This window comes from Saccopteryx bilineata, chromosome 2 (genome assembly GCF_036850765.1).
Source record: "Saccopteryx bilineata isolate mSacBil1 chromosome 2, mSacBil1_pri_phased_curated, whole genome shotgun sequence".
NCBI classification, from domain to species: Eukaryota; Metazoa; Chordata; class Mammalia; order Chiroptera; family Emballonuridae; genus Saccopteryx; species Saccopteryx bilineata.
Genome location: NC_089491.1, coordinates 192,346,854 through 192,361,865, shown reverse-complemented (window position 1 = coordinate 192,361,865; position 15,012 = coordinate 192,346,854). Strand labels below are relative to the sequence as shown.

Sequence of the window (15,012 nt, the reverse complement as noted above, 5' to 3'; positions counted from 1 at the left end):
TGAATCTCTATGGGCCTCAGGGTTCAAGTGCGATGGCTTTGCTAACCTCAAAGAGTTATTGTGAGAATTAAATCAAATAGAGAGGAAGCATCTAACTCATTGCAGGTTCTAAATCAATATCAGTTTCTCTTCTCATCCACCCTTCAATAACTCAAGAAGGCTATGGCTCTAAGTTATTCAGAGTACCCCATACATGCACACTCTGAGAGGCAATCAGAGCTCAGCTGAGATCAATGGAGTGACAGATCAGTTGTGTTGTATGTTATCTGACAGGACACACAGTCACATTACAGGTCAGCCCTCTCAATGACTTGAGGATGACACTGAGCACATATTTTGATGCCACTCTGAAGGAGCTCAGAGGTCTTTCCAGAGAGCTACATCACTAGGCAATAGCACCCTCTTCTTTTGGTTTTTTTTTGTGTGTGTGAGAGAGAAAGAGAGAGACAACAAGGCAGGAAGGAAGAGAGACGGGGAGAGAGATGAGAAGCATCAACTCTTAGTTGCATCACTTTCGTTGATCACTGATTGCTTCTCCTATTTGCCTTGAAGGGGGATGGGGTGCTCAAAGTGAGCCAGTGACTTTGGACTTCAAGCCAGCGACCATGGGGTCATGTCGATAAACCCATGCTCAAGCCAGTAACCCTGAACTCAAATTGGTGAGCCCACACTCAAGCTGGTGATCCCGGGGTTTTGAACCTGGGACCTCTGTGTCTGAGGTGACACTCTATCCACTGTGCTACCACCACTTAAGCTACAGCAACCTCTTATACTTTGACAGTGAATGCTGCCCTGGGATTGAGGAATTTCTTTTTCTGGGTCATTTGTATGTTCCACAAGAGGGATCACATATCTGTTAACATTCATCTCCCACTTAATCTCTGATATTTTAGCATTCTCTTTAGTCCATCAAAACTATTAACATCACTCTCCTTCAGACGGAGCCAGCAGCACAGGATGTAATAAAGTAGTTGCTGGAAACCAATGAAATACTCAGTGATATCTGGTATAAGAATACAGCACAGTCTTTCAGTTTTGGCCTTCCTCCAGCTTGGAGGTAGAGACAATCTCATTAATGTGGCCATGCACACAGGACATTTAGAATTAGGTGACAAAAAATGGAATATAAATAGATGTGTACAGAATGCCTGACTTTCTGTGGCTAACTTGTGAAATGATTACATGTCAACTTTGAGAGATAATAAGTATGTTTTTAACAACAGTGTTGAAAATACATGACTAAGCCTGACTTCTAAAGTATAACATTTTTCTGTCTGTAGTAATTACTTTTTTTATATAATGTTTCAAATATGTGTAGTTATCAAAAGTTTATGTTTTAATAAATATGCAAAAAAGTTTGTTTTAATAAATATGCAATTGGAACACATTTTATGCATAATCATCTATAATACAGAAGAAGCAACATATATGAAAAATAAAATAAAAGCATTTACCGCTTCTTCTAAAACAATTAGCTAACATCAGCTGCCATTTCACTTGTGTGGGCCTATAAAAGAAACAAATGATATAACATTAGAGAAAACAAAAATAATCTGATCTGTAGTCTTTCAATTACTTTTTGACCTTTGATTAGGTCATCTTTATTATTGAAAATAGCATATATACAATTTCCTTCATTATTACATCATAAATTTATTAGGAAATTTAAATTTAAGAGTCCTTAAATCTAGTTCACACCTGTATTTAGAAATTTTTATAAGAACCATTAACCTGTTTGGTTAAAGACCACTACATTCTATTTTAAACATTAGTATTACTTTTGTTATAATCTTATACTTAGGCTTAGAAATTTAGGTATAGGCTGGAAAATTTAGTACCTAAGAAGCAATTTTTGGCCTTGTTTTTAAATAATTAGGCTTCAACTAAAAAGAGAATAAAAAATAATTATATTCATCCCCATTTTTCCCTTAAAAATGATTTTCTAAAATTTATAACCATACCGAAGATTTCTAAAGACAGCTGTTACAACTATGTAAGAAAACCCTCTCCACACTGGCAGCCCTGTCACACTCTGTCCGCAGGCGGGACTGGACGTGGCAAGGGCTCGCCCACACTCTCGTTTCTCTCGTGCTGCACTTACACTGCAGTGTTGTTTAGATTTCTGAACTTTCTCAACCCATGAACTTGTGAGGGCAGGCTCGCCTTTGTACACACAGGAGCAGGAAGGACACCCAACACATACTGGGGTCAATGCTCAGCAAGTCCTCCTCCTCTGCATGTTTTTTTTTGTTGTTGTTGTTGTTTTTTTCTTTTTGTTTTTCCGAAGCTGGAAACAGGGAAGCAGTCAGACAGACTCCCGCATGCACCCGACCAGGATCCACCCGGCACGCCCACCAGGAGGTGATGCTCTGCTCCTCTGGGGCGTCGCTCTGTTGCATCCAGAGCCACTCTAGCACCTGAGGCAGAGGCCATAGAGCCATCCTCAGTGCTCGGGGCCAACTTTGCTCCAATGGAACCTTGGCTGCGGAAGGGGAAGAGAGAGACAGAGAGGAAGGGGAGGGGGAGGGGTGGAGAAGCAGATGGGCGCTTCTCCTGTGTGCCCTGGCCAGGAATCAAACCCGGGACTCCTGCATGCCAGGCTGACGCTCTACTGCTGAGCCAACCGGCCAGGGCTCCTCTGCATGTTTTATTACACATCTTGATTACTTCCTTCAAGGTCAGGATTGTAAACTTTAATTTGGTAATGTATTAATTCTATAATGGGTATGTTATTTAAGCTTATTATGCCTCTGTTTCCTCATCTGTGAAATGGGGATAGTAGTAGTACCTGTTCAGAGGGTTGGGAGGATTAAGTAACACAATATTTGTGAACCATAAAAATTAGTTATTATTATAACCACTTCTTTTTTCTTCTTTAAGAAAGTCTTATTTTGTGAATGCTACCTATTGGGAAACTCAAACAATAGTCACTAGAGCAGGAGTTAGGTAGTGTGTGTGCATGTGCATGCATCCTTATGGGGAAAATGGATCAATCTCTCCAACCATTAACATCCTGTGACGAGAGGAAGAATGGAGCTCAGTGAATTCATGGTAATAGAGTACAGGTGACATCCTGGATCACATATTAGTTCTAGCTAATCATAACTACAGGTGATCTGTGACACTGCTTACTTCCATTAGCACAATGATCGGGCATTAAAGTTATGCATGTGACCATCAATAGATTTTATGCTTTAAACTGCCCTATGTCCTAAAGGTAACAAAGGAGTAACTTAGGACACAAGGTAAACATATTTTACTCATCTTCAACATTAACCTGCGTGTCTCTGTTATTACTATCAGTAGCCAGGGAGCTCGGCACTGTTAACCTAGGACAAGGATACTCTGTGAAGAGTCTACAAGGCTAAGTGTCCTAGACTGTCTCTTCTGTGTCTGTTTTATCATCAGAACCTAGTTTAGCAGAAACAAAACAAGCTCATTTACTTGAATGAATGCCTAATTCTCTCCTCCATCCTCTCAGTAAAGGAAATTAGTACTATTCTACAGATAGCATTGGTAAGACATAGGATTTAAAACAGTGGTAGTCAGATTGGTGTGTGGAAAATGCCACCAGATGGCAGGTTAGGACTGCAGCTCTGTTGAAGGCGCGGGCCCCGCTCCCAAACCCCCGGTGACCACCCCATAACAACTCTCCCACATCAGAAATAACACATCAGAGACTTTTGGAGGGAAACTCGGTCGGTGGCCGGCAGCGCCCGGATGGGCAGCTGAGAAATGTACAAGAGTTCCTGTTGATCTTCATCCTCACCAGCATTTAATTTTGTTATGTGGGACCTAGAAATAACACAACTGAAAACTGGAGGCAGACAACACCAAGCCTAGACTCAACCAGCTCTACAAACAATATACCCAAATACACAGACATAATGAGAAGACAGAGAGGTGCAATCCAAATGAAACCACAAGACAAATCTCCAGGAAATGAACTGAGTGATATGGAAATAACCAAATTTACGGATGCAGAGTTTAAAATAATGATTGTAAGGATGCTTAGGGATCTTAGAACAACAATGGATGGTCATTACGAACCATCCACTGATACAAACCATCCATTATGAACCAAGGGATAGAGACCTAATTAGCAAGCATAAAAAAGGACACTGAAATATTAAAAAAGAATCAGTCAGAGATGACAAATATAGTATCAGAAATGAAGACCACAATGGAAGGAATTAAAAACAGGGTGGATAAAGCTGAGGATTGAATCAGCGAGTTGGAGGACAAGTTGAATGAAGGCATGGAAGCAGAGCAGAAAAAAGAAAAGAGGCCCTGGCCGGTTGGCTCAGCGGTAGAGCGTCGGCCTGGCATGCGGGGGACCCGGGTTCGATTCCTGGCCAGGGCACATAGGAGAAGCTCCCATTTGCTTCTCCACCTCCCCCGTCCTTCCTCTCTGTCTCTCTCTTCCCCTCCTGCAGCCAAGGCTTCATTTGGAGCAAAGATGGCCCGGGCGCTGGGGATGGTTCCTTGGCCGCTGCCCCAGACGCTAGAGTGGCTCTGGTCTCGGCAGAGAGACACCCCGGAGGGGCAGAGCATTGCCCCCTGGTGGGCAGAGCTTCGCCCCTAGTGGGCGTGCCGGGTGGATCCCAGTCGGGCGCATGCGGGAGTCTGTCTGACTGTCTCTCCCCGTTTCCAGCTTCAGAAAATACAAAAAAAAAAAAAAAAAAAAAAAAAGAAAAGAGACTCAAAAAGTCTGAGGAAACTCTTAGAGAACTCTGTGACAACATGAGGAGAAATAACATCCGCATGATAGAGGTTCCTGAAGAAGAAGAGAAAGAACAAGGGATAGAGACTTTGTTCAATCATATCATAGCTGAAAACATCCCAAAATTAATGCAGGAAACACTCTCACAAGTTCAAGAAGCACAGAGAACTCCATGAAAGAGAAACCCAAAGAAATCTATACCAAGACACATCATAATTAAAATACCAAAGCTAAGTGATAAAGAGAAAATATAATATTAAAAGCTGCTAGAGAAAAAAAGGCTATCACTTACAATGGAGCCCCCATAAGGATGACATCCACCTTCTCAACAGAAACACTTGAAGCCAAAAGGGAATGGAAAGAAATATTCAAAGTAATGCAGAACAAGAACCTACAACCAAGACTACTTTATCCAGCAAGGCTATTGTTTAAAATTGAAGGGAAATAAAAAGCTTCCCAGCAAAAAAAATCTCAAGGAATTCATTACAATCAAACCAATGCTGCAGGAAATGTTAAGGGGCCTGTTGTAAACAGATCAAACTGGAAAAAGAATATAGCAAAAGAGGAATATAGCTTTAAAAAATAAAATGGCAATAAACAACTACATATCAATAATAACCTTACATGTAAATGGATTAAATGATCCAATCAAAAGACATAGGGTAGCTGCATGGATAAGAAAACAGGACCCGTACACATGCTGTCTACAAGAGACACACCTTAAAACAAAAGATGCACATAGACTGAAGGTATAAGGATAAAAAAAATATTTCATGTAAATGAAAATGAAAAAAAGCTGGGGTAGCAATACTTATATCAGACAAAATGGACTCTAAAACAAAGGCTATATAGTAAGAGATAAAGAAGGCCAGTACATAATGATAAAGGGAGCAATCCAACAGGAAGATATAACTATTATAAATATCTACGCACCAAATATAGGAGCACCTAAATATATAAAGCAGACTTTGAGGGATATAAAGGGTGAGATCAACAGCAATACTATAATAGTAGGGGATTTCAATACCCCACTAATATCACTAGATAGATCCTCAAGAAAGAAAATTAACAAAGAAACAGCAGACTTAAAGGACACACTAGATCAACTCGATTTAATAGATATCTTCAGAACCTTTTACCCTAAAGCAGCAGAATATACATTCTTTTCAAGTGCTCATGGTACATTCTCTTGTATAGACCACATGTTAGGGCACAAAAGTGGTCTCAACAAATTTAAGAAGATTGAAATCATATCGAGCACTTTCTCTGATCACAATGACATGAAACTAGAAATCAACCACAGCAGAAAAACTCAAAAATTCTCAAACACATGGAAACTAAATAGCAGGTTGTTAAATAACAAATGGATTAACAATGAGATCAAAGAAGAAATTTTAAAATTTCTAGAAACGAATGAAAATAAGCATACAACAATTCAAAATTTATGGGACACAGTGAAAGCAGCACTGAGAGGGAAGCTCACAGCACTACAGGCACACTTTAAGAAGCTAGAAAAAGCTCAAATAAACAACTTGACCCTGCAGAACTAGAAAAAGAACAGCAAGTAAAGTTAAATGTAGTGGAAGGAAGGAAATAATAAAGATCAGAGCAGAAATAAATGACATAGAGGCTAAAGCAACAATACAGAGGATAAATGAAACCAAGAGCTGGTTCTTTGAAAAGGTAAACAAGATAGATGAACCTTTAACCAGACCCACCAAGAAAAAAAGAGAGAGAACTCAAATAAATAAAATGAGAGTGAAGAAATAACAACTGACACAACAGAAATACAAAATATTGTAAGAAAATACTATGAAGAACTGTACGCCAAAAAACTAGACAACCTAGATGAAATGGACAAATTCCTTGAAACATACAATTTTCCAAAAATCGATCTGGAAGAATCAGAAAACCTAAACAGACTGATTATAACAAATGAGAAACAGTTACTGAAAAACTCCCAACAAAGAAAAGTCCTGGGCCTTATGGCTTCACAACTGAATTCTACCAAATATTCAAAGAAGAACTAACTCCCATCCTTCTCAAGCTATTTCAAAAAATTCAAGAGGAAGGAAGACTTCTAAGCTCCTTTTGTGAGGCGAGCATAATTCTGATTCCAAAACCAGGCAAAGACAACACAAAGAAAGAAAATTATAGGCCAATATCCCTGATGAATATAGATGCTAAAATCCTCAACAAAATATTGCCAACCGGATACAGGAATATATGAAAAAATCATACACCATGATCAAGTGGGATTTTCTGGGGAGGCAAAATTGGTACAATATTTGCAAATCAATCAATGTGATTCATCACATAAACAAAAGGAAGGAGAAAAACCACATGATAATTTCAATAGATGCAGAAAAAAGCTTTTGATAAAATTCAGCACCCATTCATGATCAAAACTCTCAGCAAAGTGGGAACACAGGAAACATACCTCAACATGATAAAGGCCATCTATGACAAACTGACAGTCAACATCATACTCAATGGGCAAAAATTAAAAGCAATCCCCTTAAGATCAGGAACAAGGCAGGGGTGCCCCTTTTCACCACTCTTTTTTTTTTTTCCCCAGCACTCTTATTCAACATAGTCCTGGAAGTACTAGCCACAGCAATCAGACAAGAAGAAGAAATAAAAGGCATTCAAACTGGAAAAGAAGAAGTAAAGCTCATTATCTGCAGATGATATGATATTGTATATAGAAAACCCTAAAGTCGCAGTAAAAAAACTACTGGACCTGATAAATGAATTCAGCAAAGTGGCAGGATATAAAATTAATACTCAGAAAGCAGAGGCATTTTTATACACCAACAATGAATTGTCAGAAAGAGAAATTAAGGAAACAATCCCCTTCACTATTGCAACTAAAAATATAAAGTACCTAGGAGTAAATTTAACCAAGGAGATTAAAGACTTGTAGTTGGGCCCTGGCCGGGTGGCTCAGTGGTAGAGTGTCGGCCTGGCGTGCAGGAGTCCCGGGTTCAATTCCCGGCCAGGGCACACAGGAGAAGCGCCCATCTGCTTCTCCACCCCTCGCCCTCTCCTTCCTCTCTGTCTCTCTCTTCCCCTCCCGCAGCCAAGGCTCCACTGGAGTAAAGTTTGCCCGGGTGCTGAGGATGGCTCTGTGGCCTCTGCCTCAGGTGCTAAAACGGTTCTTATTGCGGCAGAGCATCACCCCAGATGGACAGAGCATCACCCACTGGTGGGCATGCCGGGTGGATCCCGGTCAGGCTCATGCAGGAGTCTGTCTGACTGCCTCCGTTTCCAGCTTCGGAAAAAAAAAAAAAAAAAAAAAAAAAGACTTGTACTTGGAAAATTTTAAAACATTGATAAGAGAAATCAAGAAAGATACAAACAAGTGGAAGCATATACCGTGCTCATGGTTAGGAAGAATAAACATCATTAAAATGTCTATATTATGCAAAGCAATTTATAAATTCAATGCAGTACCAATTAAAATACCAATGACATACTTCAAAGATATAGATCACATATTCCAAAAATTTATATGGAACCAAAAAAGAACACAAATAGCCTCAGCAATCTTGAAAAGGAAGAATAAAGCGGGAGGTATCACACTTCCCGATATCAAGTTATACTACAAGGTCATTGTACTCAAAACAGCCTGGTACTGGCATAAGAACAGGCATATAGATCAATGAAACAGAACAGAGAGCCCAGAAATAAACCCACAGCTCTATGGACAACTGATATTTGACAAAGGAAGTAAGAGCATACAATGGAGTAAAGTAAAGACAGCCTCTTTAATAAATGGTGTTGGGAAAATTGGACAGCTACCTGCAAAAAAATGAAACTAGACCACCAACTTATACCATTCACAAAAATAAACTCAAAATGGATAAAAGACTTAATTGTAAGCTGTGAAACCATAAGCATCTTAGAAGAAAACATAGGCAGTAAGCTCTCTGACATCTCTCGCAGCAATATATTTGCTGATTTATCTCCACAGGCAAGTGAAATAAAAGACAGGATAAACAAATGGGACTGTATCAAATTAAAAAGCTTTTCCACAGCTAAAGACAATAAGAACAGAATAAAAAGACAAACTGCACAATAGAAGAACATATTCGACAATACGTCTGATAAGGGGTTAATAAACAAAATTTATAAAGAACTTGTAAAGCTCAACACCAGGGAGACAAACAATCCAATAAAAAAATGGGCAAAAGAAATGAATAGACACTTCTCCAGAGAGGACATACAGATGGCCAATAGGCATATGAAAAAATGCTCAACATCACTAATCATTAGAGAAATGCAAATTAAAACCACAATGAGATATCACCTCACACCAGTCAGAATGGCACTCATCAACAAAACAACACAGATTAAGTGCTGGCCAGGATGTGGAGAAAAGGGAACCCTCCTGCACTGCTGCTGGTGGGAATGCAGACTGGTGCAGCCACTATGGAAAACAGTATGGAATTCCTCAAAAAATTAAAAATTGAACTGCCTTTTGACCCAGTTATCCCACTTTTAGGAATATACCCCAAGAACACCATAGCACTGTTCCAAAAGGAGAAATGCACCCCCATGTTTATGGCAGCATTGTTCACAATAGCGAAGATCTGGAAACAGCCCAAGTGTCCGTCGGTGGACGAGTGGATTAAAAAGCTTTGGTACATATATACTATGGAATACTACTCAGCCATAAGAAATATGACATTAGCGTTGGCCTGGCGTGCAGGAGTCCCGGGTTTGATTCCCGGCCAGGGCACATAGGAGAAGCGCCCATCTGCTTCTCCACCCCTCCCCCTCTCCTTCCTCTCTGTCTCTCTCTTCCCCTCCACAGCCGAGGCTCCATTGGAGCAAAAAGATGGCCCGGGTGCTGGAGATGGCTCCTTCGCCTCTGCCCCAGGCGCTAGAGTGGCTCTGGTCGCGACATAGCGATACCCTGGATGGGCAGAGCATCGCCCCCTGGTGGGCGTGCCGGGTGGATCTCGGTCAGGCGCATGTGGGAGTCTGACTGCCTCTTCATTTCCAGCTTCAGAAAAATACAAAAAAAAAAAAGAAAAAGAAAAAGAAATGATGATATTGGATCATTTACAATAACATGGATGAACCTCGATAGCAGTATACTGAGTGAAATAAGTAAATCAGAAAAAACTAAGAACTATATGAATCCATACATAGATGGGACATAAAAATGAGACTCAGAGGCCCTGGCCGGTTGGCTCAGCGGTGGAGCGTCGGCCTTGCGTGCGGGGGACCCGGGTTCGATTCCCGGCCAGGGCACACAGGAGAAGCGCCCATTTGCTTCTCCACCCTTCCCCCTCTCCTTCCTCTCTGTCTCTCTCTTCCCTTCCCGCAGCAGAGGCTCCATTGGAGCAGGGATGGCCCTGGCGCTGGGGATGGCTCCTTGGCCTCTGCCCCAGGCGCTAGAGTGGCTCTGGTCAAGGCAGAGCGACGCCCTGGAGGGGCAGAGTGTCGCCCCTGGTGGGCATGCCGGGTGGATCCCGGTCGGGCGCATGCAGGAGTCTGTCTGACTGTCTCTCCCCATTTCCAACTTCAGAAAAATACAAAAAAGAAGAAAAAAATGAGACTCAGAGACATGGAAAATAGTGTGATGATAACCGGGGGGTTGGGGAGGAAGGAGAGAGAGGGGGTAGGGGAGGGGCATAAAGAAAACCAGATAGAAGGCAATGGAAGATAATTTGACTTTGGGTGAGGGGTATGTAACATAATAAATGTAAAAAAAATAAATAAAGTTATTGCAATAATTATTAAAAAAAATAAAAAATAAAACAGGAAACAGTGGTAGTCCACTAGTGGGCCTTCCAGCTTTCATGGTGGGCAGTAGAGGAGCAACCAAAGTATAAATAAAAAGATAGATTTAACTATATATAGTAAGTTGTTTCATAAAGATTTATTCTGCCAAACTTAGTGAAAATCCGACATAAAGTACTGGGTAAGTAATTATTATCATATGCTTTAACTTGCTGTAACTCTGCTTTATAAATTTTATAAAGTAAAGTTACTTCCCTAGTTTATAAATCACCATTACTGTGGAACCGGTGGGTGGTTAGAAAATTTTACTACTAACAGAGATACAAAAGTGGGCGGTAAGCCCTGGCCTGTGGTGGCACAGTGGGATAGAGCGTTGACCTGGAACACTGAGGTCACCGGTTCGAAACCTTGGGCTTGCTTGGTCAAGGCACATATGGGAGTTGATGCTTCCTGCTCCTCCTCTCTCTCTCTCTCTCTCTCTCTCTCTCTCTCTCTGTCACTCCTCTCTCTCTAAAAATCAATAAGTAAAATAAAAAAAAGTGGGCGGTAGGTATAATAAGGTTGACTACCCCTGATCTAAAATAACGCACTAAAAAAATTCCAGCAAATTGGTCATTCATTGCCTAGTAAAACATAATAAATAGAGCTTTAAGTATTTTAAATCTGCAACGACTTGGTTTTGAGTTAGAGAACGATGGAACTTTAGAAATAAAAGTGGCCTCAGGCAGTATTTCATTCCATGTGTTCACTTTAAAGAAAGAAACAGACCAGAGAGGGTCAGAGCAACGTCTAAGGCCACCCTCCAAACAGTGTATATGAACATAACATCTTACAGTAACCCTTTGTTTCACACTTCCACAAGCAATGAGATACAGTACAAAAACTGCCACCGGGAAGAATGATCTCTGTGTTTGGAATAAATAAGCACCTGAAAGAGAGTCACAACTTGGTTTCCAGATGTCAAAGACCTTTTATGTCACAATGTCTCCTCTGGAAATTAACCACAAAAACCAAAAAAGAGAAAAGCCACCTCAAGCCACCTCAAGCTCCCTATGAAAGTCAAGTGGTATAAAACTACAGACAAGGGATGGGCATGGACAAGGAGACAGACACTGCTGTCAGTAGGGCAGCTGAAGCTGGAACTTGAGGGTGTGCCAAGGGCACAGGAAGAGAAGCAGCAGATCTTTCGAGAATCTCAGGAACGCTGGAGCCCCGGACTCAGCAGGACAGAACAAGGATGAAGATGAACTCAGGACAGGGCGGGGAGGGAGGGAGGTGCACACTAGCGCAGGAAGATGGAGGAGCAGTGTGACTGGGGAGCAGCCGCCGTGCCTCAGGGGCTGCTCAGGGAGGCTGTGGCCAGCCTCACTAGTCTGAGGTGAGAAATGAGAACTGGAGAACAAGGTGGAAGTTGCTTCTGGAGCTACCAGACGGCAGCAGTCAGGTCGACATCTTTCCCTAAGCACCCCAAATGGCCCTAGAGAAAGGAACTTTAGAGTTTTAAAAGACATTTTAGTGACAAAGACACAAGCAAACACATTCTATTCTAGTGCAATATTTGGTGGAAGGTGCTGTTGGCATTGGAGGTGACGCTTTTCTCAGTGTAAGCCCTCTACACATCACTGAGTGTTCATCATCTGGGCCGCTGTCCACCTGATACTGACCCTGCATCCCCAGCATCATGACCAACGTCCCTCCCCTCGCATTTCCAAACGAATCCATTGGGTGGGGCAGTACTGCCTGTCTTGGCTTGTATTGTCTTTTTTCTTCAACTTTACATCTTTTATTGTGAAGTATGATATGTGGAAAAGTACACAACACAAAGCTGTACAGCTCTGTAAAGTGTTGTATAGCGAATACACACGTAATGCCCTGCAGTTCAAGAAACAGGACACCGCCAAGACCTCAGATGCCTCCTTTATGGTCCCTTCTACCATTCCTCCTTCACCTGTGAATGTAACTACCATCCTGACTTCAATACTGGTGACTTAGCCTGTTTCTGAACTTCACATGAATGAGATAACATAGCACGCATCCTTTTTTGTAACAGCTTTGAGATACAAGTCATGGAACATATAACTCACCCACTTAAAAGTGTGTAAGTCAAAAGCTTATGTATACTACATTAATAATTTCAAAAAAGTTATGATTAAAATAGATAAAAAATTCTCATTTTAACCATGTTTAGGTACAGGATTCAGTGGCATTAATTATGTTCACAATGTGTACAATCGCTACCATCATCTATTCCCAAATGTTCTCACCCAGGAAGATGGAAACCACCCTCCATAGAGTGAATGCAGATGTACAGCACAGAAAGCAAACGCTTGGAAGAGGGTAATCAGTGCGTGTGGAGTGTCTGTCATTAGAGGAGGAGGCAATCCCAGGGAGCAAATGTACAGGGAAGCAGGAGAGGGACACACTGGGCGAGCTCCTGGAAAAGGCTTCTATTCTCACGGAAACTGAAGCACAACACAGAAGAACCGAGGTGATCTGTGAGAACACTAAAGGGGGAGCTAATGCGAAACACAGCAGACTGATGAGCAGTATTCATGTAACACGTTGGCATCAGTTTACCTGGTCACATAATCGATGTCCAACGGTGCTTCCCAGGCTGCAGACAGAGTGAAAGGATTGGATCAATCCATGACATTTTGGGGGACAAATGGGGCAGCAAAGTAACCAAAGAATGTTGGCAAGAAAAAGCATGGCTGTGAGCAGTGAAGCAGCCTGGGAAGGACAGGCTCAGAACTGAAGCCTGGACAGACTGCGAGGGGAAGGAGGTGAAGAGAGGCACGCTGGAGAGTGGAGTGAGGACGGAGCTTATGTTCAGACAACTGGGTGTTATAATGGGAGACTTTATTGGCAAAGATGTGCTGGGTGACAATCAATTATGTGAGCTCTAAATGGCTAACCTGAACAGGTGAAGCTCAGTGAAGGTGGGGAGTACAACACTTAAGGACAGACTACTGATAGGACAGAAAGGAAGAGTATGAACTAGACGAAGCAACACGTGACATTCACAAGGAGGAATCAGTTGGGAGCAATGGTAGATGGAGCCCCAGAGGAGAAAAGGTCTGACGTGAACTAACTAACAGCTAGGGTTAGAACTAGGGTTAAGTATGATAACAAGGTTATAGTGCGTTACCTCTGCAGCTTTATCTCTAGCATATGACTAAATAAAAACCATCCCTCTATGCTTGTTAGTTTTATCACTGTCAATGTGTTCATGTGAAGCAAAGGTCATAAAAATTAACTGCCTAATACAAATTTCCACCCAGAGATCACTCAAATTATTAAACATTTCTTTATCATGCAAATGACTCAAAGCCATATTAAATGTTTAAATTATATTGGGCCAAATACAAAGCAGGATATGATATATTTCATGCATTTTTAAAAATATTCATGTACAAAACATTCTGATATGAAATTAAAGACATCTTTAAAAGTTTAATTTTTAATTTACAATGTATATTGATTATATATTGAAATATTTCAAAAACAAAACTTTGTGCTAGGAACAAGATAGTCATTTTCTTTTTTCTATTTTTTGAAAGTGAAGTAAACTTTTATTTCTTCAATTATAGTTAACACTCAATATTATTTTGTATTAGTTTCAGGTATATAGCTGAGTAATTAGACAATCATGTACTTCACATAGTGTTCCTCCTGATATTTCCTGTACCCACCTAGCACATACATAGTTATAACAGTATTATTGACTATGGCCCTGCTCATTGGCTCAGTGGTAAAGCGCTGGCCTCAGCATATGGACGTCTCAGGTTCAATTTCTGGTCAGGGCACATAGGAGAAATGACCATCTGCTTCTCCACCCCTCCCCCTCTCCTTTCCTTCTCTCTTCTCCTGTTGTAGCCATGGCTTGGTTGGAGAAAGTTGGCCCAGGTGCTGAGGATGGCTCCATGGCCTCACTTCACACACTAAAATAGCTTGGTTGCCAAGCAATGGAACAACAGCTCCAGATGGGCAGAGCATTGCCCTGTAGGGGGCTTGCCAAGTAGATACTGGTTGGGGCACATGCAGGAGTCTCTCTGTCTCCCTGCTTCTCACTTAAGAAAAATTAAAACAAAACAAAAAACAATATTACTCACTATATTCCCTATGCTGTACTTTACATTCCTGTGACTCTTTTGAGATAGTCATTTTATTTTTAAGTGAGAGGAATGGAGATAGACATACTCCTGCATGTGCCCCTACCAAATTCCACCTGGCAACTCCCATCTGGGGCTGATGTTTGACTACTGAGCGCTTGAGGCTGACGCTCCCTATTTTAGCGCTTGAGGCTGATGCTCAGTTATCCTCACTGCCCGGGTTGACGCTCACACCAGCCGAGCTATCCTCAGTGCCCAGGCTCTGATGCTCGAACCAATTGAGCCAGTGACTGTGAGAAGGGAAGAAGAGACCGGGGAGAAGGAGGGAAAGAGAAGCAGATGGTTACTTCTCCTGTGTGCCCTGACAGGAATCAAACCTGGGACGTCCACACACCGGGTCAACATTCTAACACTGAGCCAACC

General features: G+C 41.6%; 1 protein-coding gene and 1 long non-coding RNA gene across 7 annotated transcripts in view; one reads left to right on the top strand and one right to left on the bottom strand.

Annotated features, from left to right (window-relative positions):
• The window catches only part of IFT88 (intraflagellar transport 88), a 154,045-nt gene that overhangs the window by 33,278 nt on the left and 105,755 nt on the right, over positions 1–15,012 (bottom strand). For all 6 annotated transcript variants that reach the window (XM_066258992.1, XM_066258995.1, XM_066258993.1 and 3 more), the window contains one exon: positions 1,455–1,507. In XM_066258992.1, the coding sequence (XP_066115089.1) occupies positions 1,455–1,507 (53 nt within the window). The remainder of the gene's footprint in view (positions 1–1,454; positions 1,508–15,012) is intronic.
• Positions 1–15,012, top strand: part of LOC136325138 (uncharacterized) — a 67,886-nt gene that overhangs the window by 37,895 nt on the left and 14,979 nt on the right. The window lies entirely within an intron of this gene.